The sequence below is a fragment of the Orcinus orca genome, chromosome 5, assembly GCF_937001465.1.
Source record: "Orcinus orca chromosome 5, mOrcOrc1.1, whole genome shotgun sequence".
Taxonomy (NCBI): Eukaryota; Metazoa; Chordata; class Mammalia; order Artiodactyla; family Delphinidae; genus Orcinus; species Orcinus orca.
In genome coordinates this window covers 140,925,631-140,950,706 of record NC_064563.1, presented here as the reverse complement: position 1 = coordinate 140,950,706, position 25,076 = coordinate 140,925,631, and the positions used below count along the sequence as shown (strand labels likewise).

The window sequence follows — 25,076 nt, the reverse complement described above, 5'->3', positions numbered from 1 at the left end:
GATCTTTTTTCTCATTAGAACTGATTTTTTAAGAAAACAAAACAAAGCCAAATGCGATGAGTTAAGTTCCATCCCAAGCATCACAGGAAGGGAGAGTAAGGGTAAGACTTCTAGTGTTTTTGTTAAAAATCCAGCAAAAGAGGAGGCCATCTTAAATCCTTTCTGAAACAGGCCCAGTAAGCGTTGTTTTTAAGTTTGGAAAAAGGTACTTTGAACAATAAATGAAACAATACAACTAAACAATAAAAACATTTTTTAAAGAAAAACAAAGAATTTTTTTGCTCAAATGGGAATTTTACTCAGTTAATAATATGCAAATAAACTTATTGATCAATCCCTTTCCTTTAAGTTCACTGTAATGTGTCAAATGGATGACATCTCCTACTGTCCAAGTCATGGACACCTGGATGAAGAACAAATAACTTCCCTCCCTCCCTCCTTCCTTCCTTCCTTCCTTCCTTCCTTCCTTCCTTCCTTCCTTCCTTTCTTCCTTTCTTTCTTTCTCTTTCTCTCTTTCTTTCCTTTTTAGTTGAACTATAGTGATTTACAATGTGTTATTTTCAGGTGCACAGCAAATGATTTTTTATATATATATATATATATATATATATATATATATATATACATACATACATACATTCTTTTTTAGATTCTTTTCCCTTATAGGTTATGACAAAATGTTGAGTAGAGTTCCCTGACCCATACAGTAGGTCCTTGTTGGTTATCTATTTTATATAGAGTAGTGTGAATATGTTAATCCCAACCCCCTAATTTATCTCTCTGCCTTTACTCATTTGGTAACCATAAGTTTGGGGTTTGGGTTTTTTTTTTTAATTTTTGGCTGCATTGGGTCTTCGTTGCTGCGAGCTGGCTTTCTCTAGTTGCGGTGAGCAGGGGCTACTCTTTGTTGTAGTGCACGGGCTTCTCACTGCAGTGGCTTCTCTTGTTGCAGAGCATGGGCTCTAGGTAGTCGGGCTCAGTAGTTGTGGCGCACGGGCTTAGCTGCTCCACGGCATGTGGGATCTTCCCGGACCAGAGCTCAAACCTGTGTCCCCTGCACTGGTAGGCAGATTCTTAACCACTGCGCCACCAGGGAAGTCCCCATAAGTTTGTTTTCTACATCTGAAAAAACTTTTAAAGAAAAAAATGTTAAAAGATAAAATTCTAAAAAGTATTTTTTAAGGGATAGAGCAATAATAATAATAAAAATAATTGAGGGACTTCCCTGGTGGTGCAGGAGATAAGACTCCGCGCTCCCAATACATGGGGGTCCGACTTTGATCCCTGGTCAGGGAACTAGATCCCACATGCCGCAACCAAGAGTTGGCACAACCAAATAAATAAATATTTTTAGGGACTTCCCTGGTGGCACAGTGGTTAAGAATCCACCTGCCGATGCAGGGGACACGGGTTCGAGCCCCGGTCCGGGAATGTCCCACATGCTGCAGAGAAACTAATCTCGTGCGCCACAACTACTGAGCCTGTGCTCTAGGGCCCATGAGCCACAACTACTGAAGCCCACGTGCCACAACTACTGAAGCCTGTGCGCCTAGAGCCTGTGCTCCACAACAAGAGAAGCCACAGCAATGAGGAGCCCACACACCGCAACGAAGAGTAGCCCCCACTCGCTGCAACTAGAGAAAGCCCGTGTGCAGCAACAAAGACCCAACACAGCCAAAAATAAATAATAAATTTATTTTTAAAAAAATAGTAAATAAATATTTTAAAAAATATATTGATATCGGCTACCTTTGGACAGAGAAAGGGGAAGACAGGAGAGGGCTACTTTGCAACACATATCAATACTTTTCTATAATGTTTGGGTTGTTGGAATATTTGCAAGTATTACTCCTATTTTTTATTTTATTTTATTTTATTTTCTGGCCATGGTGCGCAGCTTGTGGGCTCTTAGTTCCCCAATCAGGGATTGAACCCATGCCCTTGGCAGTGAAAGCGCTGACTCCTAACCACTGGACCGCCAGGGAATTCCCTCCTATTTTTTAAAAAAATATTTATTTATTTATTTTTGGCTGTGCCAGGTGTTAGTTGTGGCACGCAGGATCTTTCGTTGCAGTGCTTGGGCTCAGTAGTTGTGGTTCCTGGGCTTAGTTGCCCCAGGGCATGTGGGACTGTAGTTCCCTGACCAAGGATCCAACCTGGGCCCCCTGCACTGGAAGGTGGATTCTTAACCCCTGGACCACCAGGGAAGTCCCCCTCCTATTTTTTAATATTAATGGATTTTTCAGAGCATTGAGCTTATAGGCCATTTTGCTTTCATTTTTATACTTTTTCTACATTCTTAAAAAAACAGAAATATAAAGAGTTAAATATAGAAAAATCCTAACAAACTTTTAAAAACTTTAAAGGAGGCACTAATTGAATCTAAAATGTCAAACAAAAAAGATGATTATCAAACGATTTTTGTCTCTCAAAATATTTATTTCAAGTAGAAACTGGGAAGACAACAACATGCAAAATAGTTAAGTAAAAAACCTTGACAAATACACTCATTTGGTCATCAAAATATAAAAAGCTGAAAATGATATTACATTTGGTACTTTGATTGAAAACAGTGTTACTCTAGTCAAGTAATAAGCCCAAAGTGGTCCCCAGCTAAGAGTTAAAGCTCGTCTCTCTATCCATACACACAGTGCTTAGACAAGCATCATATATGTTTTTATCCAGAATGGTTCCCCCCACAGATCCTTATCTTTTTATTTTTGTTACTTTTATGGAAATTATTCAGTGTGTTTGTTTTTTATAAATAAACTTTTTTTTCAGAATGTCTCTAAGCAACCACATCGGGCTCGGACAATATCTGGATCATTTTTACAAAAGTGGAAAAACCCAAATAAAGGGTCTCAGGTTAAGTGAGAGGCGAGGGTGGGTTATTAATCGATATGGAATAATTTGTCGTTTGATCAGCACAGTGACATTGCCGAACGTGCTCTGAAAGTTGGCCCCTCCTGATAGCAATCCATGTGGATGCAAACCTCTTGGACCTAGAATCCTTTCTCAAAGGTACAAATGAGGCACAGAGAATCACTAGGAGAAGGGATGAGTACAAGCTGAGCCCTCGCCACGAGCGGGGTGCTGGCCAAAGAAAGTCAAGTCCTCGTACGTGCAAAGTGTGTTGAAACGCAAGGTGTCCTGGCGCGGCTGTCCCCAAGGGTTGTCCCCAGGGCACGTGTGAGGTGGGTCTGGTGCAGGAGAGACAGACTACTTGGATGAGGGGCACGCAGCATCCTCCAGAGAGTCAGGGTAGGGGAGCGGACCCTTACCACCAAGGCCACCGCAGCCTCCGGGGCGCCATCCTGGGTTTGTCAGCCGGTCTCTGCCCTTTCCTCCCGGGCTGTCCTGCGCCTCCTGGCGCTGCAGGTCGGAGGGCTGGACCTCTTGGTCGTGCTCCTCGTCTGAATTGGACTCATCGTTGTAGAAGTGAATGGTGGCTTGCACGGGGAAGCTGGCCAGCACCTTCTCCCCGGAACTCTGCAGATACTCTTGACGCTTAGAAATGGGTAAATAAAGTCTAATATTTAAGAAACAAATACACCATTAATCAACCTGAAAACAGTCTTAAACTGCATCTAGAGGATCCTTTTCCCTAGAAGCAGCTAAGCCCCAATCTTCCCTCCTGATTTTGCCTTCACTGTGCACAGTGGGGTTTTTTAAGTCACCAGAACACAAAACTGTGGGCAGATGGGGGGACCTGGTAGTGAACCCCACACTAGGTCGGAATTGAGCTGTAATCTGGGTGAGCAGATCAATTTAGACCAACACAGGGAGAAGGGTGTGCTTCCACAAAGGTAAAAGGGTAGTAAAACATTGAGTTCCAAAGTTAAGAGGCTCTCTCTGATCGAACAAAGGACCTGATTCATCCTGGATAATATATGTCCTATTCAGGGGATGCCTCACTCCCCTCCGACCCCCCCCCCCCCAACAGAGGGAATGTCATGACTTTGGAGGAAACTTGACCCTGAAACCCTGGTCTAGAGAAGTGGCTAATCTTTCTGAATGTTGCCATAGTAAATGTCGCCTGTAGGGGTGCATCCCTCACTTTGGCAGAATAGAAAATGGCAACCCTGGCAATTTTTCTAGAAGAGAGAGAGGGAGAGGGAGAAAGAGAGCAGGGGGGCGGGGGGAGGGAAGGGAAGGAAAGAAGGAAAAGGAATATATAGAATTTGGAACCTCTACATCCAGGTTTTGTGAATTTAGGATTCCAGTTATACATGGAAAGTATTTTAAATGTCCCACTGTCCCCATAATCTCTTCTTGTAGCTTTGACTTACTAATCGTTTGCATTTTCCCCTGTGGTCTCATAAAGGAACTGAGAGGGATTACCTATCGATCATTGCTTGTTTGCAAAGCTGATTTCAATTCCCCCCTTTTTGGACGGAGGAGAAAAGGGAGAGAAAACACCTTACTATAAATAATGTAGGGCGATTTTTAACTTTCTAAGATTTCCAATAGTTGATGGTTCTCAACCCCCAGGGGACCTTCAGCAATGTTTGGAGTCAACTTTAGTTATCCCAACTGAAGGGCAGCTACTGTCATTTAGTGTGTAGAAGCCAGGGATGCTGCTAAACACCTCACAAGGCCCAGGACAGCCCCACAACAAAGAATTATCCACCCCAGTCAACTATATCTCAATTTTTTAAAATTAGCCAGTCCAAAGCGTCAGTAGTGCCGAGACTGAGAAACTCTGCAACAGAGAGAAGGCACATCTATGTAAATCCAGGACAGCATAGTTTAGTGGTTGGCCATGTTAAAAATTAGGTGTCATGCTGAGGTATTTACAAGTGAGTGTGTAGGATGTCTGGGATTTGCTTTAAACTATTCTAACAACAAATCTTTGGGAGAGATGATAAGCACGATCAGATCCTGAGAACACTGATAATTATTGAGGCTGGTGATGCGCATGGGGGTTCACTATATCATTCCCCCCATTTTTGTGTATAAAAAGATAAAATTTTGTAATAAAGATAAAGTTATGTATTCAGCCCGCAACGCACGGTTACACAGATGCAGATCACACATCACCAGTCACTGCATTTTCAATGAATCAAAAGTCAGGGCACAGCAGAGTCTGTGAGGCAGGCCCAGGGGCAGGTGTGAAGGTGAAGGCTCATGGGGCATGAAGGAGGGGGTGGCTCCCAACCCCAGCCCACACTGGGGTCACCTGGGAAGCCTGTAAAAATACAGATACCCGCGCTTTTCCCCAGCACCCCCAGGGGAATCGCCCCGCCCCACCTCCCGCCTGCATTTGTAAAGCTTCCCCAGTGATTTCATGAGGATTGAAGACCACAGATGTGAAACACTAGGAAAACTTCCTTTTTCCAAAAATCACCCTTTGATCAGTTTGAGGGGCTCTAATTTTCATCTCTGGCAATTAGTATCCTTGAGTCTTATTAAAGCTTCTAGTCTTCCAGGACAACCAGGGGAAAAATACTCTGATGAGAGGTGACAGCGTAGGCTAGGTTTATTTTGGTGAAGGAAATGACACCTCGAAAGAGACAGGCTGAGAGAGATAGGAGAGAAACAGACATAGAGAAACAGATAAAAGTCCAGTGCATGAACCACTTGCCCAAAATGCATGAAATGTAAGAGGGATATAGGGAATTCCCTGGTGGTCCAGTGGTTAGGATTCCGCACTTCCAGTGCAGGGGATACAAGTTCAATCCCTGGTCAGGGAACCAAGCGGCGTGGCCAAGAAACAAACAAAAAAGAGGGATACAGCAGTGAGGGTCCTGATCACCGCCAAGACCAGGACCATGAAAGAACTACTCAGAGGCCAGAAGATCCAACCGTGGTACAGTATCCATCCAGTCCCTCATTTACTTCACATCTACATTTAGGGGGTCTACTTTGCACTAGGCAGTACATTAACATATCCTGGGAGAAAAATAGAAATATACCTAAATATCTAAGTAAATAAGCTGATATGCGTATATAATTCATATGCAATTAAATTTAACACAAGGCAGAATATGGTATAAAAAAGAGGTATAAACAAGTATAAAGAAAAGAGGCCAATTCCAACTTGCAAATGAAACACTGAATGAATGAATAGATTCTAGAAATCCAACAAAATATCCTTGAAGGATAATCATAACTAAATAATGTTGGAGAATATACTGAATTATTTTCCATTTTTTGAAAATGTATACACTTGAAGACACTGAAGTGTATTAATGCTTATATTTAAAGGAAATAATATAGTCCGGCAGAGGGCGCCTTCTGTGGAAAGTAGCCTTAATCGTTTTTTCAAGATTATGGACTAAAAAACATTATTCTGAAATGTCATAGATTTATCTTCAAAAATTATAAATTATCTTTAGAGGATAATTATACGCATGTGTACTTTTTTTTTTTTTTTTTTTTTGCGGTGTGCGGGCTTCTCAGTGTTGTGGCCTCTCCCGTTGTGGAGCACAGGCTCCGGACACGCAGGCTCAGTGGCCATGGCTCACGGGCCCAACCGCTCCGCGGCATGTGGGATCCTCCCGGACCGGGGCACGAACCCGTGTCCCCTGCATCGGCAGGTGGCCTCTCAACCACTGCACCACCAGGGAAGCCCCGCATGTGTACTTTTAAACTGTATTGTAATTCACACATTAATTTGTCCCACATAGGAACGCCTACACTGAGAATCATTACACTTTTTCAGGTCAACATTCTTTAAAAATTATTTTAGCTTGCTTTATGTTATTAACTAGTTAATTATTATGATTGCAAATGAGCTTATATTCTCTTTCTTAAAGGTATGAAGTGAGTGGATACTGGCCAAATAATTTATACACAGAGGTATTTTGCTATGTTTGTATCAATTAACATAAGAACCATAAAATACATCCATTTTAAAATCATATCTTGTAAACCTTTAGAAATGTTACATAAAAATAAAAATAATAATTTAAAAAAAGGAAACAATACATTTCTTACAGTGAAGTCAGATATTACCTTACAGGATGCTGAAACCCAAAGGCCCCCTTCGATCCAAAGGTTTGTTGGTCACACCCAGGCTCAAGCTATAAAGACAGACACATACAAACACAGACACAGTCAAGAAGCCTCTGAAAGCAGCATCCTGAAGTTTTTAAAAATAAAATCTAAGTAGCCTGCATTTGTGTCAGTTCCAATTTTAGAGATAGTTTAAACACCTTAACAGTATTTGATAAGCTCCTCTCCCTCTCACTGTTGTCATGATATCCCAGGCCCTGTGAGGGATCCCAAGGTGGAAGGATGAGTCGGACACAGTCCCCCAGTTCATGCATTTTAAATCTAATGAGGAAAGACACACATAGAGGCAAATAACTATATTACAAAGCACCATACAGTTAGATGCTAACTATTCTAAACAAGGAAGAGGATCAGGAAAGGGTTCATGGGGGCCTTGGCAGAGACATCAGTGGCACTTGGGTATGCAGTTCTGGGCCTATTCCTAGTGGAGCAGAGCATCAAATTCTGAGGGGCGGGAAAATAGAGAGCACAGCGTGGAAAGGTGGAGCCCAGCGTGGAATGAATGAGAGACTGCATTGGTAAAAGGGCTCTAAAGGAAGCTAAGTCCAGACACTGAACAACTTGAATACCCACTACTGAGTCTAAGTTTCATTCTGGAGACAGGATTCAAGACCATTACTGACTCTGAGCTGGGAATTCAACCATCAGATCTGTATCTTAAGGATCATGGTGGCTGCTGGGAGCAGTGCACAGCATAGACTGGTGAGCTAAGGGCTTGGAGGCACCTGACAAGAGGTGGTTTGAACTCAAGTAACACCAACCAGAAGGGAAAGGAAAGACAGATTCCAAGGACATTTGGTAGCATCCAAAAGGGTGGAGACCACGTGCTGGGGGCCCTGAATAGCCAAAGCAATCTTGAGAAAGAAGGAGAAGCCTGAGGCATTGCACTTCTTGATTTCAAACTATATTACAAAGCTATAGGAATCAAAACAGTATGGTATTGGCCTAAATACAGACACATAGATCAATGGAACAGAATAGTGAGCCCAGAAATAAACTTATGCATATATATCGTCAATTAATTTATGACAAGGGAGACAAAAATATACAATGGGGAAAGGACAGTCTCTTCAAAAAATGGTCTTGAGAAAATTGAACAGCCACATGCAAAAGAATGAAACTGGGCCCCTATCTTACACCATACACACACAAAAAAAACTGGATTAAAAATCTGAATGTAAGACCTCAAACCATAAGCCTCCTTGAAATTTTACCAGGCTTATTTTTATAATATGCTATGGTAAGCTAAGGGAAAGAATGACGGTCTTTGGAACAAAATCTTTTCCATAATGAAGTTCACTCTTTGGTGTCTCCAAGAAATCACATCTGTATTAAGCTCTGTTCATAATTATAAGGTATCTCTAACTGCTCAGACTCACTCTACCACCATAAGCAATCCTGGGCTGTCAGTGGCAATTTTACACTCTGTGATGCGAGAGGATATAATAGACAATGCAAGCCTTGGTGGACGCTTAAAGGCAGTGGTGGCTAGTATGGAGTAATAGCTTCCTTTAAGTGATTAATTCTAACCAGACTCTGGGAAACACATAGCACACTTTTATAAACTCTGTAAACTTTACCCCACAAACATACACAGATTTTAAAACTTCACACCTCAAATATCCTCCCCTTAAACGTCCTTTTCTGATGACTTAAACGTCTAAATATTCACACTCTGATAATTCAGGGTAACAAAAATGTATACAAGGTACACACTGCGTTAAAGGGATGTGCGACAGGGCTGAACAGCTACGAAACCAAAATGCCACAGACAGCACCTTCCCTTTGCACCCAGAGAGGTGACAGCTTTCCTTGGGGGAGGGGGGGAGGGGCCTCAGGACACACTGACAGGGAGCTGTTGAAGAACGTAACTGTGCTTTAGCTAAAGGACGTCAAACAAGAACACCCCGCCGTCCAACAATGCATGATCTCCACAGAAGCTCCTGACAGGGTCCCGGGAACAGTGAGCAGCCGCCGAACATTGGGGGTGGGGGGGAGGTAGGGGGGTAATTGTTTAGCCACAGCGGGGCTCACATGTGATATGTGTATCACACCACATTTTTATGGCATTTGTACCGAAACCTTCTGATTCTCTCAGAATACATGTTTCCAAGTGTCTCTACCAAGAAAAAAAAAAGGGGGGGGGGTGTTTGTGCGAAAGAAGAGATACAAGAGAGACTTTTGTGAGGATCTCTCTGTGTTCTCTCCACACATGCCTCTGACTCTGGTAAGGCTACGATACAGGGGGGCGGGGGTGGTGGTTGGATGAATTGGGAGATTGGGATTGACATCTATACACTGATGTGTATAAACTTCATGAGTAATAAGAACCTGCTGTATAAAAAAATTAAATTAAATTAAAAAAAAAAAAAAGCTACGATGCAGGAAGCCTGGAAGATGGAAGGACGCGCAGGAGAACACAGTTCCTTACATGCCCTAGAAATCGTCTCCCTTGCAGGCTTGGGCCGTCATCCATTTTTTCCCAGGCACGGGAGGGAGACAGCTCCCAAGCGGTGGTACCAGGGGAACCAAATGAGCGAGGGTGACCCTACTGCTCAGGACACAGGGTCTTGAGACTTTCCCTCGAATTTAGATTGTATTCTTTTTTTTCTTTTTTTTTTTTTTTTGTGGCACGTTGTTGTGGCCTCTCCCGTTGCGGAGCACAGGCTCCCGATGCGCAGGCTCAGCGGCCATGGCTCACGGGCCCAGCCGCTCCGCGGCATGTGGGATCTTCCCGGACCGGGGCATGACCCCGTGTCCCCTGCAACGGCAGGCGGACCCTCAACCACTGCGCCACCAGGGAAGCCCTATAGTATTCTAACTGTGATCTGCGCGCCTGCAGTTGTGGTACAGGTCACTAGGCAGTGATCCCTCACCCCTCACCCACACCATTCCCGACCAATGACATTTCTCAAGAAATACACAACAGAGCTCAGGAGCCGAGGAGTTCTCCTGCTTTGTCGACAGAGGGCGCTGCTGAGCAAGAAGCCGTCCCTCCCCGCGCCGGGCTGCCCTCCCCAGGCTGGGGCTCCGGGGAACCGAGCGCGATACTTCGGGTCTGCAGTCGTCCGCAGCTGACCGCTCTGCCCGGCAGATCGGGGTCTGCAAAGAGCTGGCCAAGGGGGGAGCCGGGCAGCGAGCTCTACAGCCCCCATGAACACCCACTCTCCACCCCGGCCCCCCAACAAATCCATGAACGCAACTGCTTGATCCGTTGTGCCTCGCTGATGATCAACAGAAAGTTGTCATAGCTTAACATTTTTCTGCGAGTAATCTTCATTTTTCTCACAAATGGCCTTCTTATAATAATAGGAAAAAAAAAAAGACTACCTTACATTAGAAAGTGTGCTGTATTTTCATTCTTGCAAAGGGAGAGGCTATACAAACACTTCATTTAAAAGAAAATTGGATAATTTTTTCTCCCAAACACCTTTTAAATCTTATGTTTAAGAACTTAAGTTTGAATGCAAAAGAAGGAATTACTTCCCATTATTTAGATATTGTATGTAACAATAATTTGCACTAAAAAATAATATTCCTTGTTAATTTAATATAATTTGATTTGCTTCACTCTTTAAATAATAGTAACCGAATTAAAACTCTCATTATTCAGACTAATTTAATAAAAGAGTCAATTTCAAAATGCATGAAAGGTCTGAACCTGAGTTTCTTATCATACTAAAAATAACTGCACAATGCCACAGGTGTAACCTAATGGTCCTTCCCAGCCCAATTAACTCCAGCATTTTAAAAGTCATCAATTTATACTTTAAAATATAACAAAGGACAGGCAAATTCTATGAAAGTAAGTCTTTACTCCAGTAAGTATAAAACAATTTCGTTACCAATGCAGGAGACAAAAGAATAGTGGTGGTGATTAATCTTCACCCACAAAGCCCTCAGCTGGAGTGTGTTTGCTCAGACAACATGACTTACCCCAGGAGTGCTTGCAGACAGGGCCCAGAGAGCTTCAGAAAGGGCCAGGCGGCGGGTGGGGACTTTTAACCACACCTTCCGGGCACCCGAGACAGGGCTCTGCCCGTATTTGCTCTGTGGCACCAGCCCAGGGCTAATGGCACACTCAGCTTTTCTCTAAGATGAGGGGGACCGAGACAGACTTCTCTCTTCTACCTGCCGGTTAGCAGGAAAAAACCCAACATGGGGGAATTCCACTGGTGGCCCAGTGGTTAAGACTCGCCACTTTCACCACCGTGGCATGGGAGGGGTTCAATTCCTGGTCAGGGAACTGAGATCCCTCAAGCCCCGAGGTGCGGCCAATAAATAAAAATAAATAAATAAAAGAAGAAGAAAAAACCCACCATGGAAGAAATCTCTTATAATGCCCTTGAAACAGTTCTGCCATAGTGGCTTTGCTTTTCAAGAAAGGAGAAGAAAGCAAGAGCCAATCTGCCTATGACTCAGATATGATCAACACCTAGCTGGCCAGGCTCCTACCCCCAGACCCCAAGGCACCTCTGCATTAGATGACCAAGGGAGGGACTGGCCGAGGAGGCCTTTCATGGTCCCTTTATTTTAGGGATGGTGCCACTTCCTGGCTGAACTGGTTGATACCTACAGTGCCCACACTTAACCTTACCTCGCTTCCAGTTCTGGTGGGGTCAGCATCCTGGGGGGTCAGGATCCAAGGTCTCCATGGTGTTTGGCTGGAAGGACACGGACCAAGAGTGAACCCCAGCATTTTCTGCTTTTAAAGTTAGATCATAAGAGTTAACATTCTTATAATTTCTAATGTCTGCCTAGGAGTCACTGGACACACTAGAATGTTCTCTCAAGTTCTCAGTCTGTGCCATTTGCGTTTTTTTCTCCTGCCACATTCTCAGTTCTCTGCCTTCACTGGGCTTTTTGAGAAATCCCAAATATGATACACATCATTATTTGAGGAATTTCTCTTCCCAGCCTGGCAGGATTCTTCCATTCAGACTCCCTGCGGTAGCTGGCTACTTTGTTGCTCATTAATTTCTGACTGCACAGAGATGAGTCTACAGAGTTTTACGATGCAAAAAGCAGGAATGTGCTTCTCCTCTCTGGCTGCCTGGCCACCCAGCCCCTTCCACAACTCCCCTGCTAATTCGATTTTAACTTTACTACCTTAAAAAAGGCTGGTGCCCGTGACAGCGAACGCTGAGTCCCACGCACAGGGCAAACAAAGAATGTCACCAAGAGTGTGACAGTCAACGTGACGCGACCCCCTGCAGGGTTCACTGAGGGGCCCCCGAAGACTTCACCGATCCCAGCCCGGTGGGTTTCAGATCTAGAAACCGAAGCTTTGGCCCATTGCCGGGCACCTCCTGGGCCTCCGCATTTCAGAACTGTGCTCTGGAGCCGAGAAGATTCTGCGTCCCTGACTCTGGCTAAGGAACTTTCTCTGCGTCGCGTCGGGCTCCAGGGCTCCGCCTGGCTTCGGGGGCTGAGCGCGGCCGGAGCATCCTGCCTGCGCTCCCCGCACCGACGCGCCGTGGGGACACCCTCACCTCTCGGGCCCGCGCGGCGGTGGTGGTCCCCGTGGACCGTCCCCGGGGCAGTGACAGACGCGTCCCCGCGCCTCCCGGGCTCCAGCCGCTGCCTCGGGTCTCATGGTGCCCTCGGAGCCCGCGCCCCTCCAGCGGCGCCCGCGCCCGCCCGCGCCTTCAACCGCTCAGGCGAGGGCGCTCACCTACCCGCGCTCTCGGCGCCAGGTTTAAAAACGGGGGCGGGGCGGGGAGGGGACACGGGAAACCCGGGAGAGGGTAGGGAGGGCACCGGAGAAGCTCTGGGAGGGGACAAGCAGAGCTCCAGGAGGGAGCGCCGCGGGGGGGAGGGGACGAGGTCAAGAAGGGGAATTGGGAAGCCCTGGTCAAGGGTGTGGAGGGAACAAAGGAAATCCAGGCATAATCGCCAGGAGCGGGGGCGAGGAAGCTCGGGGAGGGGACGGCGGGAAGTGACACAGAAAGCCTTGGAGAGGAGGGCACAGGGGGCAGGGGTCTTGGGCGGTGGAGTCGGGGGCGCTCCCTCGCCCAGGGGCCTCCCGCGCCCGGTGCTGGAGAGGAGGAATCCCTGGGTTCTTCCCGCCCCTCTGGGGTCTCCGCGTCCCTCGGGTTACTTATTCCTGCATCTAGGTCTCCAGATTTGCGGGAAATCTCACGTCCACGACTTTTAAAGCGGCCGCGGGGTTTGGGGGGCGGTTACTGAAGCCTGTGGACCCGCCCTGCCTGAGGTGCTGAACCGTGGGCGCCCGGAAGCCCCGACCGCGATGCCCAAAGCGGCTGTGGGGCTGCAGCAACGCATCCAGGCTGTGGAAGGTGGCGGAGAGAGCTCTCCAGATGAGAGCACCCTTCCCAGCGACGGAGGCCTTGGAAAAGGTTGTGGCTTTCTCCGAGGGTGGGTGCGATTTTCCTCTGGTTAGCCCCGGGGCCGGCACAGAAAGCGCCTTGGATGAGCCGGGATGGCGCGCGTGCCCTGGGAATACCTGGCCGGGCTGCAGGGCTCGCGGGGGCGCAGCTGTCTTGGTCCCCAGCGCTCGGGCAGGGTGGGAGGAGTGCTGTTTCATTAGTAGAGCCCGGCGGCAGAACCCTGAAGGCGGCCGGCCTGGACTCGGGCCCCTCGCTTAAGTACGATCTGCTGCCCAGTGCCCCACTGACGCCGCGTCGAAGAACGCGAGCTTACTTTATGTGACTTACGGTAATGGAATTTTTTTTAAAATTAAAGAACTTCAGACATTAAAATGTTTCCACATTTTTTTCCCGTTTAAGAGCAACAGGTTATGGCTTCCCTCGTGGCGCAATGGTTAAGAATCCGCCTGCCAATGCAGGAGACACGGGTTCAAGCCCTGGCCCGAGAAGATCCGACATGCCGCGGAGCAACTAAGCCCGAGCGCGACAGCTACTGAGCCTGCGCTGTAGATCCCGCGGGCCACAGCTACCGAAGCCCGTGCGCCAAAATTACCGAAACCTGTGAGCCTAGAACCCGAGCTCCGCAACAAGAGAAGCCACCGCAATGAGAAGCCCGTGCACTGCAATGAAGAGGAGCCCCCGCTCGTCGCAACTAGAGGAAGCCCGCGCGCAGCAACGAAGACCCAACGCAGCCAAAAAAATAAATTAATTAAATAAATAAATAAAATGTTTTAAGTTGTGTAAAAAAAAAAAGGAGGGTGGGAGGGAGACCCAAGAGGGAGGAGGTATGGAGATATATGTATATGTATAGCTGATTCACTTTGTTATAAAGCAGAAACTAACACACCATTGTAAAGCAATTAGACTCCAATAAAGATGCTAAAACAAAAAAGAGCAACGGGTTATGACAATAATGAAACCTTATTAAAGGCGAAGGGAGGAATTAATTTTAAAACTAAAATTTCACACAATGATTTTAAAAGACACTGAGTATAAGGGCATGGGGGAGGGGAGGCAAAGAACATTAACAGACAACATTGCAACAATAAGATACCATATTTAATCTACCAACAGAGAAAGGATTTTATAAAGGGACAATTGGCAACCGGTGCGGGTGCCTTCAAACGAGAGTTGGCAATGCAACTGGGGTACTTTCAGAAAGGTATGACAACTTACATCACATGCCTTAAAAATATTCACCTGTTTGGCCCAGTAACTCTACTTCTGTGTCTATATTAAAGATGTATTCAAGATGGGGATGAAGACGTATTTAATTACAGAAAGGTGTTCATTATAGTGTTTTTTATGATGTTGAAAAGTAAGTCTCAAAATATGACAATGATTAAATAGATGATAGTGGAATATCAGGCAGCTAATAAAAACATTTTCTGACTTGAACAGCATGGGAAAATACTTGTGATGTTAAGAGAACAAAATTGGGGCTTCCCTGGTGGCGCAGTCGTTGAGAGTCTGCCTGCTGATGCAGGGGACACGGGTTCATGCCCCGGTCCGGGAAGATCCCACATGCCGCGGAGCGGTTAGGCCCGTGAGCCATGGCCGCTGAGCCTGCGCATCCGGAGCCTGTGCTCCGCAACGAGAGAGGCCACAACACTGAGAGGCCCAATTTACCGTTTTAAGCATTTTCAAATATAATTCAGTGGCACTAGGTAGACTCACATTGTTTGCAACCATCACCACCATCCACCTCCAGAACTTTTTCATCATCCTGAACTGAAACTCTGTACCTATTAAACACTAACTTCCCATTCCTCCCTTCACCAGCCCCTGGTGACCACCATTCTATTTTCTGTCTCTATGGCTTTGACTATTCCAGGCTTGTATAATAGGAATCATTTGTCCTTTGTGGATCATGTATTAATTTTATAAGTTATACATTTAATCTTCACCCCAACCCTGCAAACAAGCATTATTCCCATTTTACAGATTAAGAAACGGGGGTTGAGAGAGATTAGATAACTAGTGCAAAGTCACCATCTGGTTAGAGAGCCAGTACTCTTGGTCCTGCTGGGTACGTGGGCTTTGGAAACCAAATGCCAAAAAAATACATTTAAAGGTCAAAAAGGACTCAAGACAGCATCTGCACACAGTAGGTACTCAGTTATTATAATTTTTTTAATTGAAGTATAATTGATTTACAATGTTGTGTTAGTCTCAGGTATACAGAGAAGTGATTCAGTTATACATACATATATTCTTTTTCAGATTCTTTTCCATCATAAGTTATCACAAGATATGGAATATAGTTACCTCTGCTATACAGTAGGTCCTTGTTGTTTATCTATTTTATATACAGTAGTGTGTATCTTTTAATCTTAAACTACTAATTTATCCCCACCCCCAGTCAGTTTTGTCTTTTTGCTTTGTTTTGGTTTTCTTTCTGCCAAACACATGTAAGACCACAATGGCCACAGCTGGAACAATTTGAACAGCAAAAGAAAGCAGTATTAGGTTATAACCCAAAGTATACAATAAATATTATTGAGTTCATACTGATATCAATAAATACTGACTAAATGGGCAGAATAGGCAAGTATTCTTTTTAAATTTTATTTATTTTTAAATTTTTGGCTGCACTGGGTCTTCATTGTTGCCTGCAGGCTTTCTCTAGCTGCAGCGAGTGGGGGCTACTCTTCACTGTGGCGCATGGGCTTCTCATTGCAGTGGCTTCTCTTGTTGCAGAGCACGGGCCCTACGCACATGAGCTGCAGTAGCTTCACTGCAGCATAGAAGCCCCCACGTGCAGCAATGAAGTCCCAATGCAGCCAAAAATACTAAATAAATAAATAAACTTATTAAAAAAAAACTTTGTGTAAACCTGAGAAAACCATAATTCGAAAAGATACGTGCATCCAATGTTCATTGCAGCTCTATTTACAGGAGTCAAGATATGGAAGTAACCTCAATGTCCATTGACAGATGAATGGAAAAGATGTAGTTACATATATATAGAGGAATATTATTCAGCCATAAAAAGGAATGAAATAATGCCGTTTGCAGCAACATGGATGGACCTAGACATTATCATACTAAGTGAGGTAAACCAGACAGAGAAAGACAAGTATCATATGATATCGCTTATATTCAGAGTCTAAAAAAAAGATACAAATGATCTTATATACAAAACAGAAATAGACTCAAAGACATAGAAAGCAAACTTATGGTTACCAAGGGAGAAAGGGGGAAGGGGAGGGATAAATTACAAGTTTGGAATTAACATACATACACACATATATAAAATAGATAACCAACAAGGACTTACTATATAGCACAGGGAACTATACTCAGTATTTTATAATAACCTATAAGGGAAAAGAATCTGAAAAAGAATATATATATATATAACTGAATCACTTTGCTGTACACCTGAAACTAAAATAACATTGCAAATCAACTACAATAAAAAAATAAAATAGAAAAGTTTATGTAGATATTCAATCCTATAGGAGGTGGAGTGTGACTCTATAAACCATAGTTTTTAAATTATGCATTTTTTAAAATTTTTATTTATTTTTTTTTTGCGGTACGCGGGCCTTTCACTGTTGTGGCCTTTCCCGTTGCGGAGCACAAGCTCCGGACGCGCAGGCTCAGCGGCCATGGCTCACGGGCCCAGCCGCTCAGTGGCACATGGGATCTTCCCGGACCGGGGCACAAACCCGTGTCCCCTGCATCGGCAGGCGGACTCCCAACCACTGCGCCACCAGGGAAGCCCTATGCATGTTTTTTATGAAAATATATGTAATGAAAAATAAATTAATTGGTAATATAGAATAAAGGTTTGGGGATTTTTTTAATTTCTTTTTTCTGCAGGTAAAGAAATTAAAATACAGAAAAAGAAATAAAGTGCTGTTGAGGTAGTTGGGAATTCAAAGGGCTTTGTGCCACCAAGTATGTTATAACAATTTCTTTTTTTTTTTAAATAAATTTATTTATTTTTGGCTGCGTCGGGTCTTCGTTGCAGCACGCAGGCTTTCTCTAGTGGCAGCGAGCTCTTCGTTACGGTGCGCGGGCTTCTCATTGCGGTGGCTTCTCTTGTTGCGGAGCACAGGCTCTAGGTGCACGGGCTTCAGTAGTTGTGGCACGTGGGCTCAGTAGTTGTGACTCGCGGGCTCTAGAGCGCAGGCTCAGTAGTTGTGGTGCACGGGCTTAGTTGCTCTGCGACATGTGGGATCTTCCCGGACCAGGGCTCGAACCCGTGTCCCCTGCATTGGCAGGTGGAGTCTTAACCACGGCACCACCAGGGAAGTCCCCTATAACAATTTCTTAAACTTTTTTGGATCCAAGGAAGATTTTTATGATAGACGAAGTATTTGGTGAGGGGTATAGAAATCTTAAACTTAATTAGGACCATGGTTTAGAAACTGGGAAAAATTGTATAACTTCAAGTATGTAAATTCCTGCCTGAGAGGTGGTGTGGGAAATAAATAAAATTGAGGTTCTGTTTCTTGCTCTGCTCTCTTTAATTAAAAATTCTTTTTCATGTGCTGACTTTCAGCTGTTGCTTAAAAACAAAGAGTAAAGATATTAACCCTCAGGGTTTCCGGCTTGCCTAGGAGGAGGATACCAAAAGTCAAAACATCTAAGAGGGCAGAATATTTTTACATAAACAGTGCTGAAGACAGGCGGGGAAATGACCATTTCCTTTCCTTCTGTTTAGGCAGAACCTATTTCCTGTTATCCACTCCACAAAGCACTCTGTACCTCTGAAAGTGATTTAGGAGTTACAAGATGTAGTTATTGCTGTTGATGTTGTTGTTTTCTAAAAGATTTTTTGGAGACTAAAATACATGTATTTGTTGCATTGGGAATAAGTAATATATTTAGTATTTTGAGGGGGGGTTAAATTAATTTTAATTTTAATTTTCTTGAAATTGTGGCAAGATACAAATAACTAAAGTTGACCATTTTAACCATTTTTAAGTATACAGTTCAGTGACATCAAGCACATTCACATTGTTGTGCAGTCATCACTATCATCTGTGTCCAGAACCTCTTCAGCAACCCAAACAAACTCTACGTATTATATAATAACTCCATTTCCCCCTCCCTCGTCCCTGGTAACTTCTATTCTAGTTTTTCTATGAGTTGATTATTCTAGGTACCTCATATAAGTGGAATCATGCAATATTTGTCCTTTTGTGACTGCCTTATTTCACTTAGCATAAAATCCTGTTAAAAACAAGATAACAGACCCCAAATGGAGTCAGTTATGCTAAGCCCCATGTTGCCCAATTGAGACTTTTTTGGGGGGGAGTATTTTTATTTTTTTAAAAAAATTTTTATTGGAGTATAGTTGGTTTACAATGTTGTGTTAGTTTCTGCTGTACAGCAAAGTGAGTTGGTTATACATAAACATATATCCACTCTTTCTTAGAGTCTTTTCTCATATAGGTTATTACAGAGTGTCGAGTAGGGTTTCCCTGTGCTAAACAGCAGGTCCTTATTAGTTATCTATTTTATATATAGTAGTGTGTATATGTCTATCCCAATTAATCAACCCCCCTTCCCCACCCCAAAATCAAGACTGAATTACAGTTTGGCCTCCTTCAGAAATGGAATCTTTAACTAGTCAATCAGGAGTCACCTGCTCAGCACTAGTGAGATAATACGCCTGATAGATCCTGCCATCCCCTAAAGGGAAGTGACCTTGCCAAAACCAATCTGCTTTTTGCCCCATTAACTTCCTTGTTCCTGCTCCCTTCTGCCGGTAAAAGTCTTTCATTTGGAAAAAAAAAAGTCTTTCAATTTGTACGACTCCTCAGAGCTCCTTTTTATCTGCTTAAGTGGTTGCTACCTGATTCATAAATCCTTGAATAAAACCAATAAGATCTTTAAAATTTACTCAGTTGAATTTTGTTTTTTAACAGTCTTCAAGGTTCATCTATGTTGTAGCAAGTGTCAGAATATCCTTCCTTTTCAAGGCTGGATAATATTCTATTGTATGGATACATCACTTTTGTTTACCCATTCATCTGTCAGTAAATACCTCAGTTGTTTCTGTCTCTTGGCTATTGTGAATAATACTGCTATGAACAGCATTCATGAATCCCTGCTTCAGTTCTTTTGGGTATATACTCAGAAGTGAGATTGCTAGATGACATATACTTGGTTTTGAGTTCTTATTTTAAGGCTTGAGTTTGCTCTTGAAAAAAAAATTTAACATGAATCTTGTGTTCAAAGTGTGAATGGGGGAAAAGTTCTGTAACCAAGCTTCCCTCTATGACTGTGGATGTCCCTAGCTCTACCATGTGATAACTGACATTTGGACACTGGAACCATCTCCAGATACTACCTGTGTTAAAGCCAGACCATAGCAATGGCTATGAGACCCTGCCTGATCTCCCCTGACACCCTTTACTTCTCAGATCTCATCTACTGCTCTCTCCTCCATCCTTCCCCCTAAAGCCCCTGGCCTCTGGACTGTTAATGTACCAGGAACATCCCAGAAACACTCACCTTTCGGGTGAACCTGCCTCTCGTCTTCTTCAAGTCTTTACTCAAGTGTCCCGTGAGGTTGATGCTTTCCCTGGACACTTGTTTAAAGTACCTCTCTCTCCCTCTCTCCCTTTCTCTCTCTCACACACATACATCCCTCAGATTGCCTATCCTCCTTCCTTTCCTGCTTTATTTTTATCCGTAGTACCTACCACATTTAACATACTATTTTTAGCTTCTTTTTAAAAATAATTAATTAATTAATTAATCTTTTTATTTTTGGCTCCATTGGGTCTTCGTTGCTGCACACGGGTTTTCTCTAGTTGCAGCGAGGAGGGTTACTCTTCGTTGCGGTGGCTCCTCTTGTTGCGGAGCATGGGCTCTAGGTGTGCGGGCTTCAGTAGTTGTGGCACTTGGGCTCAGTAGTTGTGGCTTGTGGGCTTAGTTGCTCTGTGGCATGTGGGATCTTCCCAGACCAGGGCTCGAACCCGTGTCCCCTACATTGGCAGGCAGATTCTTAACCATTGCACCACCAGGGAAGTCTCTAGCTTCTTTTTAAAAAAATTCTACAGTGCTTTACAATTTTCAAAAGTTTCACACACATGATTTCATATAATCCCATAATAACCCTTTTTTCTCCTCTACCCGTATATTGCCCCTCCCCCATTTCCTCTCCCCACTGGTAACCATTAGTTTGTTCTCTATCTCTGAGTCTGCTTCTTTTTTGTTTTGTTCACTAGTTTGTTGCGTTTTTAGGTCCCACACATAAGTGACGTCACACAGCACTTGTCTTTCTCTGTCTGACTTATTTCACTAAGCATCATGCCCTCAAGTCCATCCATGTTGCTGCAATTGGCAAAATTTCCTTCTTTTTTATGGCTGAGTAGTATTCCATTGTATATATATACCACATCCTCTTTATCCATTCATCTGTTGATGGACACAGGTTGCTTCCATACCTTGGCAGTTGTAAATTATGCTGCTACGAACATTGGGGTGTTTGTATCCTCTAGAATTAGTGTTTTGGGTTTTTTTTTGATATTAACATACTATTTTAAAAATCTATTTATTTTATTTATTTTCTGCCTCTCCCAGTAGGAGTTCAGCTCCATGAAGGCAAGGCTTCTGTCTGTTTTTGTTCACTACTGTGTCCTGGTGTCTACAAAGACATCTGACACATAGTAGGTGTTGGAGAGCGTGTAGCTGTAACTATGGTTAGCTTCAGAAGAAAATGAAGAAGTACATAGCAGTGGCCCAATTTAATTATGTATGTTGACCTAACGCCCCAAATGAGAGAACATAGAAAGCAATGTTTTATCCACATGTGGCCGATGATAAGTAATAGGATCTTGCTTCAGGCTGTCCCCAAAGGAAACAGGGTGTTATTCTGCCTAGGGAGGATTGAATAGTGGCCCCAAAAGTTATGTCCAAGTCCTAACCCCCAGAACCTGTGAGTGTGACCTTACTTAGAAAAAGGAACTTCGCAGATGAAATTAGGTTTAGAGCAAACCGTAAATCCGAGGACAGGTGTCCTTGTAAGAGAAAGGCAGAGGGAGGGACTTCTCTGGCAGTCCAGTGGTTAAGACCTCGCCTTCCAATGCAGGGGATGCGGGTTCGATCCCTGGTCAGGGAGCTAAGATCCCACATGCCTCGCAGCCACAAAAAAACCCCAAAACGTAAATCAGAAGCAATATTGTAACAAATTCAATAAAGACTTTAAAAATTGTCCACATCAAAAAAAAAAAAGAATCTTTAAAAAACAGAGGAAGGCAGAAGGAGATGTGAAGTAGAGACACAGAGAGAAGATGTGAAGACAGAGGCAGAGGCAGAAGGAGATGTGAAGTAGAGACACAGAGAGAAGATGTGAAGACAGAGGCAGAGGTTGGAATTATACATCTACAAGGCAAAGAACGCTGAGGATTGCGGCAGCCATCCGAAGCTGGGAGAGAGGCATTCAAGGGATTCTTCCTGAGAGCCTCCAGGAGGAAGAAACGTGCAGACGCCTTGATTTCAGACTTCTGCCTTCCAGGACTGTGAGAGAATACATTTCTGTTATTTTAGGCCACCCAGTTTGTGGTAATTTGTTAAGGCAGCCCCAGGAAATGAATACATCCTCCATCTATCTTTTTTAAATATTTTTTTTTTGCCGTGCTGCACAGCTTACTTGCTTGGCAGATCTTAGTTCCCTGAGGACGAGGGATTGAACCTGTGCCCCCTGCAGTGAAAGGGCTGAGTCCTAACCACTGGACCGCCAGGGAATTCCCCAATACATCCTCCATCGTTGTATCTAAGGTTCACTCTTTTCATTGTGTCTATAGGAGGACGAAGAAACGCACAGTTACATATTGCCTGCTCCTTTGCAGTGCTGTGTGGGAAAAAAAAGATATAGATAGATGCAGAAACAGATATAGATACAGATATAGTTATGGCAAGCAATACCAGGGAAGCCAGACCCCAGATCTTGAGCTAGAAGTGACCTGTGGTGTCAGGAGCGAGACAGAAGCTCAGGAAATGGTGTGCCTACTGCCCTAAGAGTAGCTAATAGCAATCGTAACTTTAGCTAACAATTACTGAGCGTTAATTATGTGCCTGGCGCTGCGGTTTACGGATATTAATTCACTCAGATGTATAAGGGAGAGAGTAGTAGTATCCATATTTTACAGGGGAGGAAACCAAATCGCAGAGAAGTTAAATCATTTTTCTTTTTTCAGAAGAACAAAGTTTAATGTTCACATCCATATCTTTTCATATCTCTATTACCTCTTCTACTGACTCCTTCAATACTTCTGTAACACTTACTATGTGTGGAACACTCTTTCTAGTGCTGGGGTTTCGGCAGCCAACAAGATAGACAAGTTCTGTGCCTACATTAGGACGTTTATATTCAAATTTGAAAAGAAATTTAGTGAACAATACAATTTTAAATCATTTCTTCAAGGTAACCCAGAAAATCAGGGCTTAGACATGAACCCAGGAGGGCTCTCTCCAGAGACTGGAGTGTTAAAAACATCCAACCAAGTCACTCTGAAGATCTAATTGGCTTTACTAGGCATTTCACTTATTAGGCAGTGTCCTGTCTGGCAGCTAGAAGGGCAGGTACTCCATGGGATTGTACAGAAACTGAAGGTTTTTATAAGAAGGGCGGGGCAGGGGAGCTATTAGCAAAAGAAGAGAAAGGATTCTTTTCAGTCCAGGACTTTTGTTTTGGGGAAAGGGAAAGGCAAGGGTTTTTTTTGGTCGCACCCCAAGACTTCTTAGTTCCCGCACCAGGGATCGAACCTGTGTCCCCTGCAGCGGAAGCCTGGAGTCTTAACCACTGGACCTCCAGGAAGTCCCAAAGCAAGGGTTTTATCATGCAGATCACTTCTTCTTCCTCTGGGGAAGAGAGAGGGCCCAAATGACTTGGTGTTGACCAGAAAATTCCAAACTGGTTGGTTAAGATCAAATTTCTGGGGAAGGTCAGAACTGCAATTAGGCCAGGTTTTAAATCTGGGTTTGGTATCATGGGCTTTCAGCACCAGTGACAGTGACACCATTTTGGTCCTGTGGTTTTCTTTTTAACAGGGGCTTAGCAACATGCCACACAGAAGACAGGGCTCCCGCTGTCACCTGTTAGAACTGATCTCACTTGGCAGTCCAGGGGCCTGTCCACAGGAAGGATAAATTGTGTTGGGGAGGTGACTGGATGGTGGCAGCAAGACCCATCCTCAAAAGCAACCGTCCAGGCTCTGGGTCACGCTGAAGTTCTGCTTCCACTCTGATAAGTTGAATTCAGACCCTCCTTGTTTCCTCTGGTCCTCTAGGTTTCCATGGTGTTGAGAGTGAAAACACTTTTTGATGTACACATATTTTAATGGAGCTAAGAGAGGAGAAAACAGAAACTATGAGGAGGAGAAAGCAGGACAACCCTTGGCATCTATGGCTCCTGGAAATGCAGTTTTGTTTTGTTTTTTTAATATTTACTTGTATTTATTTATTTGGTTGCACTGGGTCTTAGTCGTGGCAGCCTCGCTCCTTAGTTGCAGCTTGCCGGCTCCTTAGTTGTGGCATGCATGTGGGATCGAGTTCCCTGACCAGGGATCGAACCCGTAGCCCCTGCATTGGGAGGGCGGAGTCTTATCCACTGTGCACTGAGGGAAGTCCCTGGAAAGGCAGTTTTTTTCAAAGCTTTGAAATAAAGACGAGTAAACTTGCTCATCTCACTGTCCATTCCCTCTGATGAGGAGCAGGAAGCATCCGTGAAATTGGGTGTAGCCTTTTAAACTAAGGGTCTGCAACCTTCTGAGTGGTCCCCGCTGGTCAGCTCACATAGGTGTGTCAGGCTCACGCCTAACACAGGCACCAGTCCACTACGTCCCAGCTCAGCAAAAGACTGGGCACATGATCAGGGAGAGGACCTCCCTAAGGACTGGTGCGGCCTGCCCATAGGGGCACATGAAGATGGGGCTCTGTCCTGCAGGACATGACCCTGAGATTATCATACAATTCCACGATATGCGCTGATTCTACCTGAAAGCTGATATTTCCATTGGCGTGGATGCAGCCTGGAGGAATACGCTCGTCCCTGCCGCAGTCCTTTCTGATGTCCTTAAAACAGGAGGGAAGGGGGCAGGGCACAACCTTTAAAAGAACGACATGACTATTGGATACGACATAAACTGGTTAGAACCAATTAGGCCGAAGATGGCGGAAGATTCGACTTCAGCGGACCTTGGGCCTCATTATATGCTCATTGTAATAATACATTAGCACGAGCTAAAAAGTAGGCGGTGGCCCAGTTCCTGGAAATCCCCGCCCCTTCTCCAAAATAGCTGGCATAATCCTTCCACTTATTAGCCTATGAAATTACCCAGCCCACAAAAGCCAACCACCCCCTATTTCAGGGCCTCTCGCCTTCTGAGATGGTCCTCACTCTGCGGAGTGTGTTTCTCCCTTGGCCACTCTCACTTTCTGTGACAACCCCATGCCCTGGGGCCACTCTCGCCTTCTGAGACGGATTGAATTCTGTCTATGGAATGTGTATCTCTCTAAATAAATCCACTACTTTTTTTTTTTGGGCCACTCCGCTTGCAGGATCTCAGTTCTCCAACCAGGGATCGAACCCAGGCCTCCTGCAGTGAAAGCACAGAGTCCTAACCACTGGACCACCAGGGAATTGCCCCCACCCTTTTTTTAAAAAAATAAATCCATTTCTTACCTATCACTTTGTCTCTCACT

At 44.4% G+C, this 25,076-nt stretch overlaps 1 protein-coding gene across 1 annotated transcript; it reads right to left on the bottom strand.

The window, feature by feature from the left end:
- Positions 1–2,432: 2,432 nt before the first annotated feature.
- RIPPLY3 (ripply transcriptional repressor 3) lies at positions 2,433–12,673 on the bottom strand. The gene is made up of 4 exons (XM_004264653.3): positions 12,510–12,673; positions 11,615–11,681; positions 6,958–7,025; positions 2,433–3,529 (listed from the first exon to the last, which is right to left on the bottom strand). The coding sequence occupies exons 1-4, from the start codon at positions 12,611–12,613 to the stop codon at positions 3,220–3,222; spliced, it is 549 nt and encodes a 182-aa protein (XP_004264701.1). The 5' UTR covers positions 12,614–12,673; the 3' UTR covers positions 2,433–3,219.
- Between the last annotated feature and the right edge of the window lie 12,403 nt (positions 12,674–25,076).